The following is a 14072-nucleotide window of genomic DNA, read 5'->3' as shown; positions in this document are numbered from 1 at the left end:
GGGACAAGAGGATGGGAATCAATTTCTCATTCTGGGAGCTCTTTGCAGATACTCAATCAACAAAGATGTAAATAGGACCCAACAAATGGGGCAACAATCACCATCATCACGGGGACTGAGTGTGCAGTGTTTGTTACTGAAACATCGGTACACATGGCCCCCATTCTGAACGATTTTATGCTGCTCTGGTCTGGTCACTCAGCTGCCCCACCACCCATAGTAGCAGAGGTCCCCTCAGGCAGAACAAAAGCAGGCAGTTACAGGGAGAGATCTGAAGACTTTGAGCAGTGTCCCAAAGACCATGCCCAACACCTTTCTTCTATCAAAGATGTCTTGTGTGAGGACCTTGACACACACACACCCTCAACCTGCAGCAGTTTATTGAAGTCACAGATGGGGTAGAAGCCAAAGAGAAAGCCCCATTTGAGGGGACCAACAGCAGGGAGATGAGCAGGTCTGGCCACCCAGATTCTGGCCTAGGTACCAAAGGCAATTCCATCCCAGGTGACCTTAGCAGCCTACCACAGAAGTTGGAGATGAAGAATCCAAGTCCAGCCAAAACCCAACTGAGAACCACCTGCACATCCAAAAACTTAACTTTTCTGTTAGGTTAATCTCTTGACCCTATTTGCATTGATCACTATATTGCTGGTTAAACTGTATACCTGTATACCTATATAGATCTTAATTGCTACTCTTTTGTTCTATGCTCCACTGCAAACAAATAATTATATATCCAACTCTTGAGGCTTAATATTAGTTTGTACAGTTCTGGGGAAATGCATAACGTTTGGGGCCAGAAGGATAGCACAGCAATAGGATGGTTGCCTTGCATGTGGCCAATTCCGGATGAACCTAGGTTTGATTCCTGGCATCTCTTATGGTACCCTGAGCCTGCCAGAGTCAGGAGTAACCCCTGAGTGCTGCCAGGTATGTCCCAAAAACAAACAAAAAAATAATAATGTTGTTAGATTTTTAATAGTTCTAAGCTATCCTAGTGAATGTTTCCCAATACTATGATGTTTGATTGTGTATAATATTTAGCAACTTATTATTAAAATTATGTCTGCTAAAATGTTCTAATGCTTTGTCCAAATTAGTCAATGGAAAAGGAACTTGGATATATAGACTCTTACTACAGTGTTCATTATAAGAATGTTTTAGCAAACTTATTTTCAAACTGTATATATATTACCAGTAGAAATGTTTTTATGATTTTGCTTATTGAAATTTATGAAAAGGAATTTGGATGCTACAGACTCATATTACAGTGCTTGACGTAAGAATGTTTAAAATTTTTCAAATTAAGTATATTTGCATAAAGGCTCGGTGTTTATGTTTAGAGAAGTATATGAAAAACATTTGTGATATGTATAAATCAAGGATATGGAAAAGCTGATAGTTTTGAGAATGCTGTATATACAATCTAACCTTTGATGCTTTTACAGCCCACTTTTACTGTGCCTGTGGAAAAAACAATCACTTCTATAAGTTCTGATTTGCGGTTTCTGCCTCTGGCAGAGAACAGTAGAACAAAACTTTTGTAGCCTTTCTCAATTTTTTTTGAACAGAAAGGGTGAAATTATAAGATGACACCCAGCTATTAACCCAAAACAAAGGCGGTCCCCCAATTTTCTTTCTTTTTCACCTAGTCCTTTGATGTGTAAGTCCTGAATCTTACTCCACCCTCTTCCCCACCCCATCCCCCAGCTTAATTTGTACTGAGAATAAAGAAAAGTCAGTTTGGCTTGGTGCACAGAATGAGACCACGAGGCAAGAAGCAAACTAACACCATGATTCTCTCCTGACTTAGTCTATTAATTCTTTGCGGCTACCCTACCTGCTTCAGACCCGTCCTCCTGGGGTTGGAAATACAGTGTATTGGGTGATTTCACAATGTGGGATTTATTTTATATTTAAGAATCATGCTTTGGTGGAGGACCCCTGCAGTTGTTGAGGGAGAGCCCATTTCTTCTGCTCCTCAGCTCTCCCTGCACCATGGCGACCATCTAAACTAGTCAGTTACTTGTCTTTGAGTACCGGACCCGCATCCTAGGCCCACCATGTGCTCTGCAACCTGTGGCAGAGAGATTCCTAGAGGGTGACTGTGAGAAAGCAGCTCAGCCAGAGAGCAGGTCAAATGCACAGAGCCAGAGGGTGCTGCCTGCACTGGCCCACACCTGCACCCACTCTGGTCTCCCTCTGCACTGCCTTCCTACTCCCTGTTTCCTATACCTCTCCACTCCCTCCTCCCTAACCACCTTTTCCTTTCCTCCTTCATACTCCCTAATCACTTGCCTCCTCCCTCCTCCAAAACCCTTTCCCTTATTTCCTGCTCCCCAGCCCTCCCCTCCCCATCTCTCTTCTCTAACCCCACTCTGGCCCTTCAGCTGTAGCTGTCCTTTGACTCTTGTCTTGCCAGTCCCGTCAGGAAAATGAAAGAGCTGAAAAGGCCGATGTGTGGAGTTGAGCTTTTCCTTGAGCTGTTTTCATTCCTTCTGTGCTGAGTCAGGTCTGTATTAATTTTTTCTTCCCTGCTCCTGGAAGCTCCGGCCCTCCTGAGCAGAGAACACAGGGTTCTGTGGGTCACTGGCTGTGCTCATGGAGCTCTGGGTCTCTGTGCTTGCTTCCACTGGTTCCTTAGCATCTGCTCTGTAGCCTGCAGCTCCTCAGCCCAAGAGGAGAAACCACCACCAACATGCAAACAGGTCAGGAGATGGGTGAGGACACCTACCCTGCCCTCGGCCTCAGGCTTTCCAACATCACAGATGCAGCCCCATAGGCCTTGCCTAGTGGTCAAGTACTCCAGGGCGTGGTTCTCGGCATTCCTGAGCCCCTCAAACCTCCCAAACCCCATAATCTTTAAATATGCCTCACGAACATTCATGAGTGAGTATGGCAGAGACCCCAGCACCCCAAGAGACTTGAGAAGGGATCAAACAGGACTCATGGTGGTAGCATCCACAGTGACAAAATCTCTGGTGGCAGGATTCACAGTAGCATGATCCATTGTGGCAGGATCCACAGTGATAGAATTTATGAAGACAGGACCAACAGTAACAGGATGATCATGGCATGATCCACCATGGCAGGATCCACTGGGACAGTATCCATCATGGCAGGATCCACAATAATGGCTGGTAGACCTGCTCCCCTCTCCAGGACCCTGAGCTTCTGTGAGGAGCAGAAAAAGACCATTTCCTGCACCAGCTGGCTTTGCTTCTCATTTACAAAGACCAGGAACAGAAGCTGAATGCCCATATCACCTGCTCTGGGCTGATTGACTGCCAAAATCAGATGAATGTTTCTATCATTTATACAATGTGCAAAGAGATTTCACAAAGACAGGATCTATGCAAGTGTCCTGACCTCCACACCCAACCCCTTTGCCTGTGTAAACTACAGAGAATAAAATGTTATCAGTGACAATTCTGAAAACTAAAAGGGACTATCTTCAAAAATTACTTAGCGTTAGAAGTATTAACACTGCTATAAATGTTAAAATTCTCTTGATTATCACCCTAATAAAATTTCTCATAAAAAGTATAGCTCCAGGGGCTGGAGCGATGGCACAAGCGATAGGGTGCTTGCCCTACATGCGCTAACCTAGGAGGACCGTATTTCGATCCCCTGGCGTCCCGTATGGTCCCCCAAGCCAGGAGCAATTTCTGAGCGCATAACCAGGAGTATCCCCTGAGCATCACTGGGTGTGGCCAAAAAGCCAAAAAAAAAAGTACAAATTGCATGCAACAGAAAAAAACTTTTGCTTCCATGTGATTTTTTTCACATGAAGAATTCCAACATAAAAAAAGATTCAGTGAGAGTTCAATAATATGTAAAGAGTTTAGGAGAATCAAGATTATTGTTGTTATTAAAGTCATCCTCAAAAAATGAGAACTTTATAAAAGCAACGAATTTTCTCTAACAACTTTACTTGGAGAATGAAGTGATCTCTTTCTTCTGAGAGTTTAACTAGTCACAAATGTTTCTTTTACTTGCTAGACAATCTGTCAAAAGCAGTGCATGCAAAAAATAATGACATCCGACAAGAATAGTGTTTTCCATGAAAACAATTTTTGTCCAACAATTTAGCTTGGAGAAAAAAAAATACATTTTCTAGAAAAACTTTTTTTCTTTTTGTTTCCACTCAGATAGATGGCTCTGAATCATTCTTCCAAAACTGGGTGATACAGACTAATAGGCAGAGTTCAAGAGCACCAGATCTGGGAGGGAACTCAGGGGTGAGTGGGACCCACAGCCCATGCTCCCTCTAGGGCGCAGGTCTGGGTCATAGTGGGAGTTCACACGTAGGGCATGGTTTTCCCGGGGACCCTAATGTGCCTGGACACTGCACAGGGACCTTATACTGGCTGGCTCATGTCCCATTTCTCGGGAGCTGGGACAGTGCATGGGGCAGTGTGCAGTCATCAGTGCCTGTCATAGGAGCTCTGCTCCACCAGTGATTGCCAGGCGTCTCAGGGATGAACAGGCCTGCAACACTGTCTTAGAGGTGGCATCCAGCAGAGCTGGCTGGGCTACATGACCCTGGAACAGGCTGATGGGTGCCAGTGAGTGGCAGAGCTGGCCAGCGCATGAGGCCTCTCAGCCCAGAGAGTCCACAGCCACTCGGGAGTTACCTGGCTCCTGGGATCATGATGCCGCCTGGTCTGTTTCTTTTTCTTTTCTTTATTTTTTTTTTTGAAATATGCATGGACGAATAGCAATTTGTCTTGTCAAGCCGAGAGCGAGAGCTGTCTGCCAGACTTCAGTTTTTTTTCCTTTGGGGGGTCAGGGAGAGGGCACATCCGGTGATGATCAGGTGTTACTCCTGGCTATATGCTCAGAAATCGCTCCTGGCTTGGGGGACCATATGAAACGCCAAGGGGTTGAACGGCGGTTCATCCTAGGTTAGCGCATGCAAATAAACGTCCTACCACTTGCACCACTGCTCTGGCCCCCAGCCTCCAGTTTTTATTGAGTAAATGCCTAGGGCCGGAGAAATAGCATGGAAGTGGGGTGTTTGCCTTGCTCGCAGAGGGACAGTGGTTCGAATCCCGACATCCAATGTGGTCCCACAAGCCTGCCGGGAGCGATTTCTGAGCATAGAGCCAAGAGTATCTCCTTCACGTGGCCGGGTGTGACCCAAAAACCCAAAAAATAAAAAAATAAAAAAATAATTTTAAAAAAGACCATGCCCAGGCAGGGGAGAAAGAAGAGAAGGCCTATCCTAGCAAGTTCAGCCCAGGTTTGCTTGATATACGTGCTACGCAGAAAAATCTCTGTTTTGGGTAAAACTAAGTTGTAAACGAACAGATACAAAGAAACCTGGCATGATCTCTGTTTTTGGGTGGAGCCAAACTGTAAATTGTAAACCAACAATTCCTCCTTTTTTTTACTGAAAAGCATAAAATATGAGATAAACTAGAATAGATTATGTTCCAGGTTCTAGAATTTTTAGACCATGGGGGGTTTAGGCAAGAACCCTCATATAGGAGCTATAAATTGGCTGTTATTTTGCATAGACAAGGTAAAAGCTGGGGGTAAAAATTAATAAAAATACTTTAAGCATAAACAGGAAAAGAGTGGCCTTTCCCAAGAAGCATTTGGTCATATATGCCAACTATTGGCTCAAACAGTCTAAGTTTTGCTTAATCCCAGAGAGTCTTTCTTGTAAGTCCCAGAAAGTCCCTATGTGGCTATCATTACAGGCATATAACTAAAGTCCTTGGACTCTCACAAGTCCTATGTCGTTGAAGAGCATCACAAAGATTTCCAAGGTTTACAAGTCATTGCCAGAATGTCATGAAGCATGCCCGGGTTTGAAAGTCATTGCCGGAGTGTCACAAAGGATGCCCAAGTTTGCAAGTTGTTGCCAGGGTGGTTCGAAGTCTGTTTGTCTCCATCCATTTCTAATGTCACCTTTTCTTGTGTCTATTAGTGTTAGAGCAACTTGACACTTGGAAATGGAAGGAAAGAAAGAGGAACAGCAGCCAAGCTAGTTCACTCCATGCTGGTTCCATGCTGATCTTCCTGTTCATATGCACACTGCCACATTAGCATACACATGCTCATGTGGACATATACACAACTCTACCCAGTCCTCCCAGTATTCCAGCAGGGTTATCCCTGTCTGCCAAGGTTCCCCAGCTTGGATAATGCTCAGATTCATCTTTCCTCAAGGCCACAGCCCTGGGAGCTGTGCCTGTCAGTGGCACAGCTTGGGGAGAAACTCATCCTGCATCCCTCAGATTAGTAAGGGCTAGTTCCAGCAGGTGAGACTGTGCTCCCTGTCCAGACAGCGAGTCTAGGTGGGAGCACCTGTGCATGCTCACACCTGCATCTGAGACACGGCTTGCAGCTGCACACAGACCCAAGATGCTGGGCAGGTCTGTGGCACTGGGTAGGTGTGCAGAATCTGAAAACTTCACCAGGAGACAGATAATCTCCAGTGCTCTGTGGCTGGTCACAGAAGTCTGAGTGTCCCCAGTGCTCAAGCTGGTCACAGGAATGTGAATGTCTTCAGTTCTCCGTAGCTGTACTTCTTTAGAGAAGACCCCTTGGAAGGTGCTCCAGTTGCAAATATGCCCTTGTGCATGCCAGCCCCTCTGTTCGCACTCCTGGGACACCTGCAGTCTCCCACACACCTTACATGAGCTTACTGCTTCATGACTGTATTCCTCATTCTTAGGAGAGAATCACTGGACTCAAGAGTGTGTGAAAAGGCGGAGCTAGGGTCATTGGTTTCCTACTATTTCGTTGCTGACTGCACCAACCTCTATTCTCTGTCTTATTTCATCCCTTTTTCACTCTTGGGACCTTCTATCTTCCTCTCTAATCATGGCCCTGAGATCTCTATTCCCTCTGCTGGAAGCCTCAAGGGCTGGGAAGGCTCCTGAAAGTAGCCTTCTGTGCCCGTCCACTTAGCAAGGCCGCACACTCACTTGCAATTCCCATCCCCTTCCTTTCAGATGTTCTCTTCAGGGTATTGACTGTGTGATTTCCAAGAATTGGAAAGAATTCCATCTATCCAGTGTGCATGTCTTCTTTGGTCTCAGTCTGAGAGCACACTCGACTCCAGGGCTCTGTGGCTCAGTGTTTGGCCTGTGTGCAACTGGACCCAGGTCTTCTGTACAGCATGAGTTTCTGAGTAGTAGGGAGATGCCACAGGATACATATCAGGGTGTCCCTCCTGTGGGTGTCTTTGATCTGGGGAACATTGTCTACGGGAGTGTGGATAAGCATATGAGGGAGCACAGGTCCTCTGAGACCTGAGGATAGGACAAGGAGGTGAACATGCAGAGCCTGTTGGGCCAAGGTACACACAGTTTTTGTAGAGGGTATCTATACTGGGTGGCTGTAATTGGTGGCTGTAGTCAGTGGCTGTATTTAGTGGCTACAGTTGGTGTCTGTGGTTGGTGACTGTAGTCAGTGGATATAGTTGGTCAATGGGTGGCCGTAATCTGTGTCTGTAATCAGTGACTATAAAAGGTGGCTGTAATCAGTGGCTATACTTGGTGGCTGTAGTTGTTGGCTATGGTTGGTTGCTGTGTGGATGGCTCTAATCAGTGGCTGTAGTTGGTGGTTGTAGTTGGTTGCTATAGTTGGTTAGTAGCTGTAGTTGGTGACAGACTCATGTGCAGCCTGAGAGGCCGGGACAGGAAGATGGGCAGGGCCTTGATGGGGTCAGCAAGTTCTCTGGAGTCTTCTCTCCACTGCCCGGGGTCCCTACAGTCATGGGCACACATGCACATGCACTCAAAGAGGCGCACACGTGAGCAGGGCCCAGCACCATCCCCACACTCCACTTCCTCACACAGCTGCTCAGTGCCACGGAAGGCGAGGTCAGAATTTCGGTGAGAGGAAGCACGGCTGCTCCTCCCGACAGCTGGCATTTTCTGCCTGCTCCCAGACGTCCACAGTTCCAATGTGCGGCTAGCCCGGTCTTCAAACATCTCGGGGCAACCAAAACACGACAGGATGACAGATCCCCGTCTCGATGGGTACTGACAAACAAATTAGAGCCAAGATGCTTTCCGGGGCCGAGCAGCTGTGTGCAGAGCCGTCAGATGGAACCAGCACCCAGGCCTGTCTGGGCCCATCTGTGCTCTGCTGCATAGCTCCTCCCTGTGTCCAGGTGCCCGGCACAGACAAAGGCAGGTCTGAGTACCGCCCAGTCCTGGCACTGCAGCCAGGCGTGCAGGAAAGAAAACATAGGATCCCAACAGGCTAGTCCCTCCTCATGCCAGTTCTCTCTCCTCCCACCAGAAGAGCAGCATCCCCAGATGGGTACAAAGGAGAGAGGAACCTTCCCTGACTCCACTATGAGTCCCCCAAAAAAGGGCAGATTCTCCTGCATCTCAATTGTTCAGAGTCCCCACTCCACCTTGAACCCTACTAGGCTGGAGACATAGGGATGGAGCCTTTGCCCTTCCCTCCTGAGCCCTGTGCAATCCTGGCTCAGGAACTCAAAGAGCCACCTCAGGCAGGCCTAAGTGTCCTGTGCTCCTACTCTGAGGACATAGGGATGACCACCTCGGGGCCAGTGTGCTACCCTTGTGAGCAGGGGCTGACAAATCTAGGAGGAGAGACCTGGGCATTGTGGGCAGACTGAGGCCCTGAGCAGGCTGGAAAATTACCCCGTTCTAAGACCACAGCTTCTGGGCATTGTCCTGTGTCTCCATGGCCCCATGACACTCGGGCCTATGTCTGGGTACCTTCCACCCTGAACCCGTCATTCTTGGATCCCTTCCTGGGCCCCCCACCTCTGCCTCACCCCTCCCAGGCTCCCTGCCTTCTCTCCAACTTCACCGCTACTCAGTCCCCACTCTCCCTGGCTCTCCTTCTTCCTTCTACTTCACCCCTCCCTCACAACTATGTTGCCCTGGTGAAAACCATAGTACAGCCACCTAACCAGGCAGAGTCAGGCCACCCGTGAACCCCTTTGAATCAAATCCCCGCCCATGCAAATGCGCCGGGAAGATTAGATAGATGTGGCAGTCCCAACCAGCTGGCCGGTCTAATATCTTTATCTCCCGCGACTGGATGCACTGACAGTCCTGTCACACATCTGTGCTGTCCGGCCCAGCACGGCGAAGGCCACTCAGACCAGAACCTGGGCAGGATCTCACTGACAGGGTAATGGGCGCTGTGGTCTAAGGTACATCGAACCTTTGAATGGTGTTTTCTGCTACAGGAGACGGATGCGGCTCTTAAATATTATTATTCACACTTAATCATGTGGCCAAGGCTCCTGCCTAATTGCAAAATGTTTTCTCTTGTGCTTAAATTCCATGCCACAGATTATTAAAAATTGACTTTACAATATTTATTTTACTTATCTTCTCAAGCCAGACGAGGCTTAGCCCATAGATTTTGTAAATTATTAATTTTTAAAGGCAATTTGTGCTGCATTTTACACTTGGATGGTGTCCAGAGAGACGCTGATTTCTAGTTCAGAACTTAGAGAAGAAGAGTCACTTTGATTCATCTTTAAAGACTCCAGCGTCTCCTGCCCACACTGTGCAGACTCCCCGTCACATCGCAAACCCACGAGCACAGATTGTCGGGGTTTAGGGATCCATGAGACAGAGCAGAGGAGAGCAGACACTCCCCCTCCTGCTGCTTGGTTGATGGTTTGCTCAGATGGATGAGACAGGGAGCAGAGCTCAGTCCTCAGAAGTTCCTACCACTGGTGTAGCGCCCCCTACTGACTCTGGGCTCACCTGGTAAAGAGCCCCCTACTGGCTCTGGGCTTACCTGGTGTAGCGCCCCCTACTGGCTCTGGGCTCACCTGGTGCAGCCCCATGCCCCTATACTGGCTGGCTCTGGGTTCACCTAATGATTCGCAGCCTCCTGGATTTACACTATCCCTACCCCTCCCCACTTTCCTCCCTGAACAGCCCCAGTGAACTCCCCAGTGAGTGAGCCTTGACCTGCCTAGAGCCAGGCATGCATCTTGTCTTCAAAGGCTCCGTAAAGCTACCTCTGCCTTGGTCCATACGTATTCAGACCTCGCTCCCCCATCCCTCTGGCTGCCACTTCTACCCTGAGTCCATTCTCTGAGCCTTCCTGAGTCACCCAGAAATGGGGGTCCTGGCCGTGTGTAGGCTGTTCTCACTTTCTCTGGGACCACTCTGTCTTCTGCCCACACTACAGTTTCTTGCTGGCCCTCGGTCTCCTGACTGACATCTCCAGGAGACATCAATGTTATCACTCCTTTGACACAATCCCAACTCGGGCTCTCATGTGGGGTCAAGCTCGGGTTATGGCCAGCTGCCTGCAGCACCTCCTCCCACTGGTCATCATGTGGCCACCTCTGACCAGTCGGCACCTGATGACACCTGACCAACCAGAACGAAGTGACCCCGACCAGTCAGCCTGTGATTTCTTTCTCACTGGTCAGCAGACAAGTGATCGGCCCCTCATTGGTCAGCAGCAGCACCCCCTGACTAATCACACATAAGTGACCAACCCTTCACTGTTCAGCAGTGACACACCCTGCGGTCAGCACAGGTGTGGCTCCCCAGTGCCCTTTGCTCTCACTGCATGAACAGCAACTTCGAGGCCTTGAACACAGGAAATTCTGGGAACAGCCCAGAGGTATCTCAGCCACTACATAGCTCAGGCAGAGACCAGCTGTGGGTGAGAAGGAGCGGAACCAGCTTGGGCAGACCACAAGGCCAGGCCAGAGAACCCGAGACATAGGCACCCAGTACAAAACTGGACACTATGAGGGGATGAGGTGCTGATGCCCTGGCCCCAGAGGCCTCATAACTGCCCCTTTTCTAGTCCCAGGTGTGGGATGAGGGGCCCAGCCAGGATCCCAGAAGCCTGTATGGAGCTCACTTCAGAAGAGGCAAGGGCTACCACCTGGCTGGCTTTGGCTGGCAGGAAATTGTGTGAGGCGTGTGTGTCCCTGTACTGGTTATTTGCAGCTTGTTCACTGCTGTGACTGTTGAGCCCAGAGCCCCCTCAGAACTTCCTTCAGAGTAGCAGGACAGGATGTGAAGTTGAGCGAGAAGCAGTTAAGTGAGATGCTCAGATTGGCAACTGCAGGAATGTGATGGTCAGTGGAACAGGGGCACAGCAGGTGACACCTGTGCTACTCCAAATGCCTCTGTTCTATCCTACAGACTGGGTTGGCATGCTGCCCACCTTCATGTCACCCTTAAAGCACCTCAGCCCTGCAGCCATGCATACAAAAGATGAGGACAACCTACGTGAGTGTCCACTGGGGCCTGAGAGCCCATGTGGGAGCAACTCCTCCGACCCCACTACAGACTGGCCCTCTAGAACACTGTGTGCACTGGATCCCAGCTCTACCAAGGTCATGCTCCCTCCTAGACCCCATCCCTATCTGGATCCCAACTCAACCACCAGGCCCTGTCTATTCCTGAAGGAAGAAATAAGCTTTGCAGGGACAGTAGGTGCCAGCCCCCAACCCTGTCTCCCCTCTGCACACAGGAGGGAGAAGGACCTAGTGCTGTGATTGGCTGACAGCCCTCATGGAGGAGGGACCACAAGGAAATATGGTAGGATGAGAACAGCGGCGGGAGGGGCCTGAGCACCTCTTGGGAGACAGTTCCCCCTCCTAAGAGCACTGACTGGTCAAGGGGACAATCTGTGGGGCTAGAGAGATAGCATATAGAGTGTTTGCCTTGCATGTGGCTGACTGAGGCTGACCCCAGTTCAACTCCCAGAATCCCATATGGTCCCCTGAGCCTGCCAGGGGTGATTTCTGAGTGCAGAGCTAGGAGTAACCTCTGGGCTCTGTAGGGTGTGGCTCAAAAACAAAAATTAAAAAATAAGGTACAATCCATTCTGGAGTGACAAATCCTACTGGTGGATGGAGCCTGTAGGGAATGGAGTGTGATGGAATTGAGAGTGATGTAGTCTGTGGGGGAATGATGGCTGTGTTAAGGGACAGAGCCTTCTTGTAGGGATGAAGCCTGTGCTGAAATGATGGAGCCTATGTTGGGATGGTGGAGCGTGTCTTGAGATGATAAGGCCTGTGTTGGGGGATGGAGCTTGTGTTGGGGGGGGTGGAGCCTCTCTTGGCATAATGAAGCCTGTGTCGGGGGAGGAAGGCTGTGTAGGGGATAATGGAGTCTATATTGGGATGATGGAAATTTGGGGATCGCCTTGTTGGGGGGGTGAAGACTGTGTTCAGAGGATAGTCTATTTTGGAGGATGAAGGCTGTGTTGGGTGGTTGAGTTTGTGTTGGGGAGCATAGAGCCTGTGTTGAGATGATAGAGCCTTGTTGGGAGTGGAGCCTGTCTGTGTCAATGATATCTGTGTTGGGGTGAGTAGTCCAGGCCTGCTTCCCTTTGCTGTTTTTTTCTAGTTGCCCCAGCGCAGTAGGTCTTTGCTCATGAGAGTTAGGTACTCTGGGCTTGGGAGGTCTGAGTGTTTGAAGGCCATGTGGATGGATTGCTAATGTGGGATCCTAGAGCCTCAAGAGCAGCATGTGCTGGGAGCCCCCAGGAAAAGAGACATGCAAGAGGGAATGCAGCTGCTGCCCTTGGCTCTAGGGGAGGGTGGTGCCTGCTCCAGCCATAGAAAGAGCCTGGTATGTGCCCTCCTCCACTCCAGAATCCCCACAGGGCTGTAAGCACCAGGCAATGGTGCAGTCCCTGAGCCCTTGACCCTGCTTTCTTGCATTGTTCAAGATGAACCCCAAATCAACGTAGGGCTTTAGTCCCTCCCTCCTGCACTGTCACTATATGTCCCTCTCCCCCTGTGAAATAGCAGAAAGGGGCACAACCCTCAGGGTGACTCGTGTGAGGAAGGGGGTGCTGTGAGTTTGCATGTGTGAGTGAGCGTGTGATGTACATATGGGCATGTATGTGTGCATATGTGAGTATACATGTATTATATGCTGTATATGTATGTCCATGGGTACGCATGTTCTCATCTGTATGCATGTGCCTATACAGACAGACAGCCCTGGCCTGGCCTCCCTCCAGCTTGGAAGCACAGCCAACCACCAACGGGCAGCGGGCAGGCCCCCGTTTCCATCCTAACTGTCTTGTCTCCCCACAGGCACGAGCAGCACTGAGGTGAAGGAGAACAGGAACGTGAAGAGTCTGGAGGCCGGGAGACCGGTGGGGGAAGCATGCGGAGGGGGGCCAGCATTGAAGAGGAAGCGACCCTTGGAGGAGGGCAACGGTGCCCATGTATGCCAACTGCAGGTCCTCTGGCAGCGGCTGTCGTGGTCGGTGGCACCCAAGAACGCGTTGGTACAGCTGCACGAGCTCCGCCCAGGGCTGCAGTACCGCACTGTGTCGCAGACCGGCCCAGTGCACGCACCTGTCTTCGCTGTGGCTGTGGAGGTGAACGGGCTGACATTTGAGGGCACCGGGCCCACCAAAAAGAAAGCCAAGATGCGCGCAGCAGAGCTGGCCCTCAAGTCCTTCGTGCAGTTCCCCAATTCCTGCCAGGCACAGCTGGCACTGGGCGGCACAACCAGCCCCTGCCCCGACTTCACCTCCGACCAGGCTGACTTTCCGGACACACTCTTCAAGGAGTTTGAGCCCTCAGAGCCCCGAGGTGACCTCCCGGGCTGCCGTCCCACTGGCCCCGAGCTGCTGCCCACGGCCTGTCCCCGGAGCCGACTGCTGTGCCGCACGTTGGACCTCTTGGGTCCCACTAGGCCTCCCGTGGGGGGCCTGGGCACTGGGGAGAGGAACCCCGTGGTGGTGCTGAGCCAGCTGCGCTCAGGCCTGCGCTATGTGTGCCTGTCGGAGACAGCCCCGAGGCAGCGACCCCGGAGCTTCGTCATGGCTGTGTGCGTGGACGGGAGCACGTTCGAGGGCTCGGGCCGCAGCAAGAAGCTGGCCCGGGGCCAGGCGGCTATGGCAGCCCTGCATGCCCTCTTCAACATCCGGCTGCCCGGCCCTGGGCCCAGCGGGAGCAGAAGCCGCCTCCTGCCACAGGTGAGCCCGGAGCAGTCTGGCAGAGCCTCCCCAGCTGAGCGAGGGCAGGGGGGACAGCCCAGTGGCAGGGAGAGGGACCAGCACCCCAAGGAAGACAGGGTGCAGGAGGGAGCAAGGAGGAGGCTCTGGGGTTACAA

General features: G+C 50.6%; 1 protein-coding gene across 1 annotated transcript in view; it reads left to right on the top strand.

The window, feature by feature from the left end:
• The window catches only part of ADARB2 (adenosine deaminase RNA specific B2 (inactive)), a 125244-nt gene that overhangs the window by 74611 nt on the left and 36561 nt on the right, over positions 1-14072 (top strand). The window contains exon 2 of the mRNA XM_049776232.1: positions 13043-13935. Coding sequence (XP_049632189.1) covers positions 13043-13935 — 893 coding nt within the window. The remainder of the gene's footprint in view (positions 1-13042; positions 13936-14072) is intronic.

This window comes from Suncus etruscus, chromosome 7 (genome assembly GCF_024139225.1).
Source record: "Suncus etruscus isolate mSunEtr1 chromosome 7, mSunEtr1.pri.cur, whole genome shotgun sequence".
Lineage (NCBI taxonomy): Eukaryota > Metazoa > Chordata > Mammalia > Eulipotyphla > Soricidae > Suncus > Suncus etruscus.
This window is presented reverse-complemented; position numbering and strand designations above follow the sequence as displayed.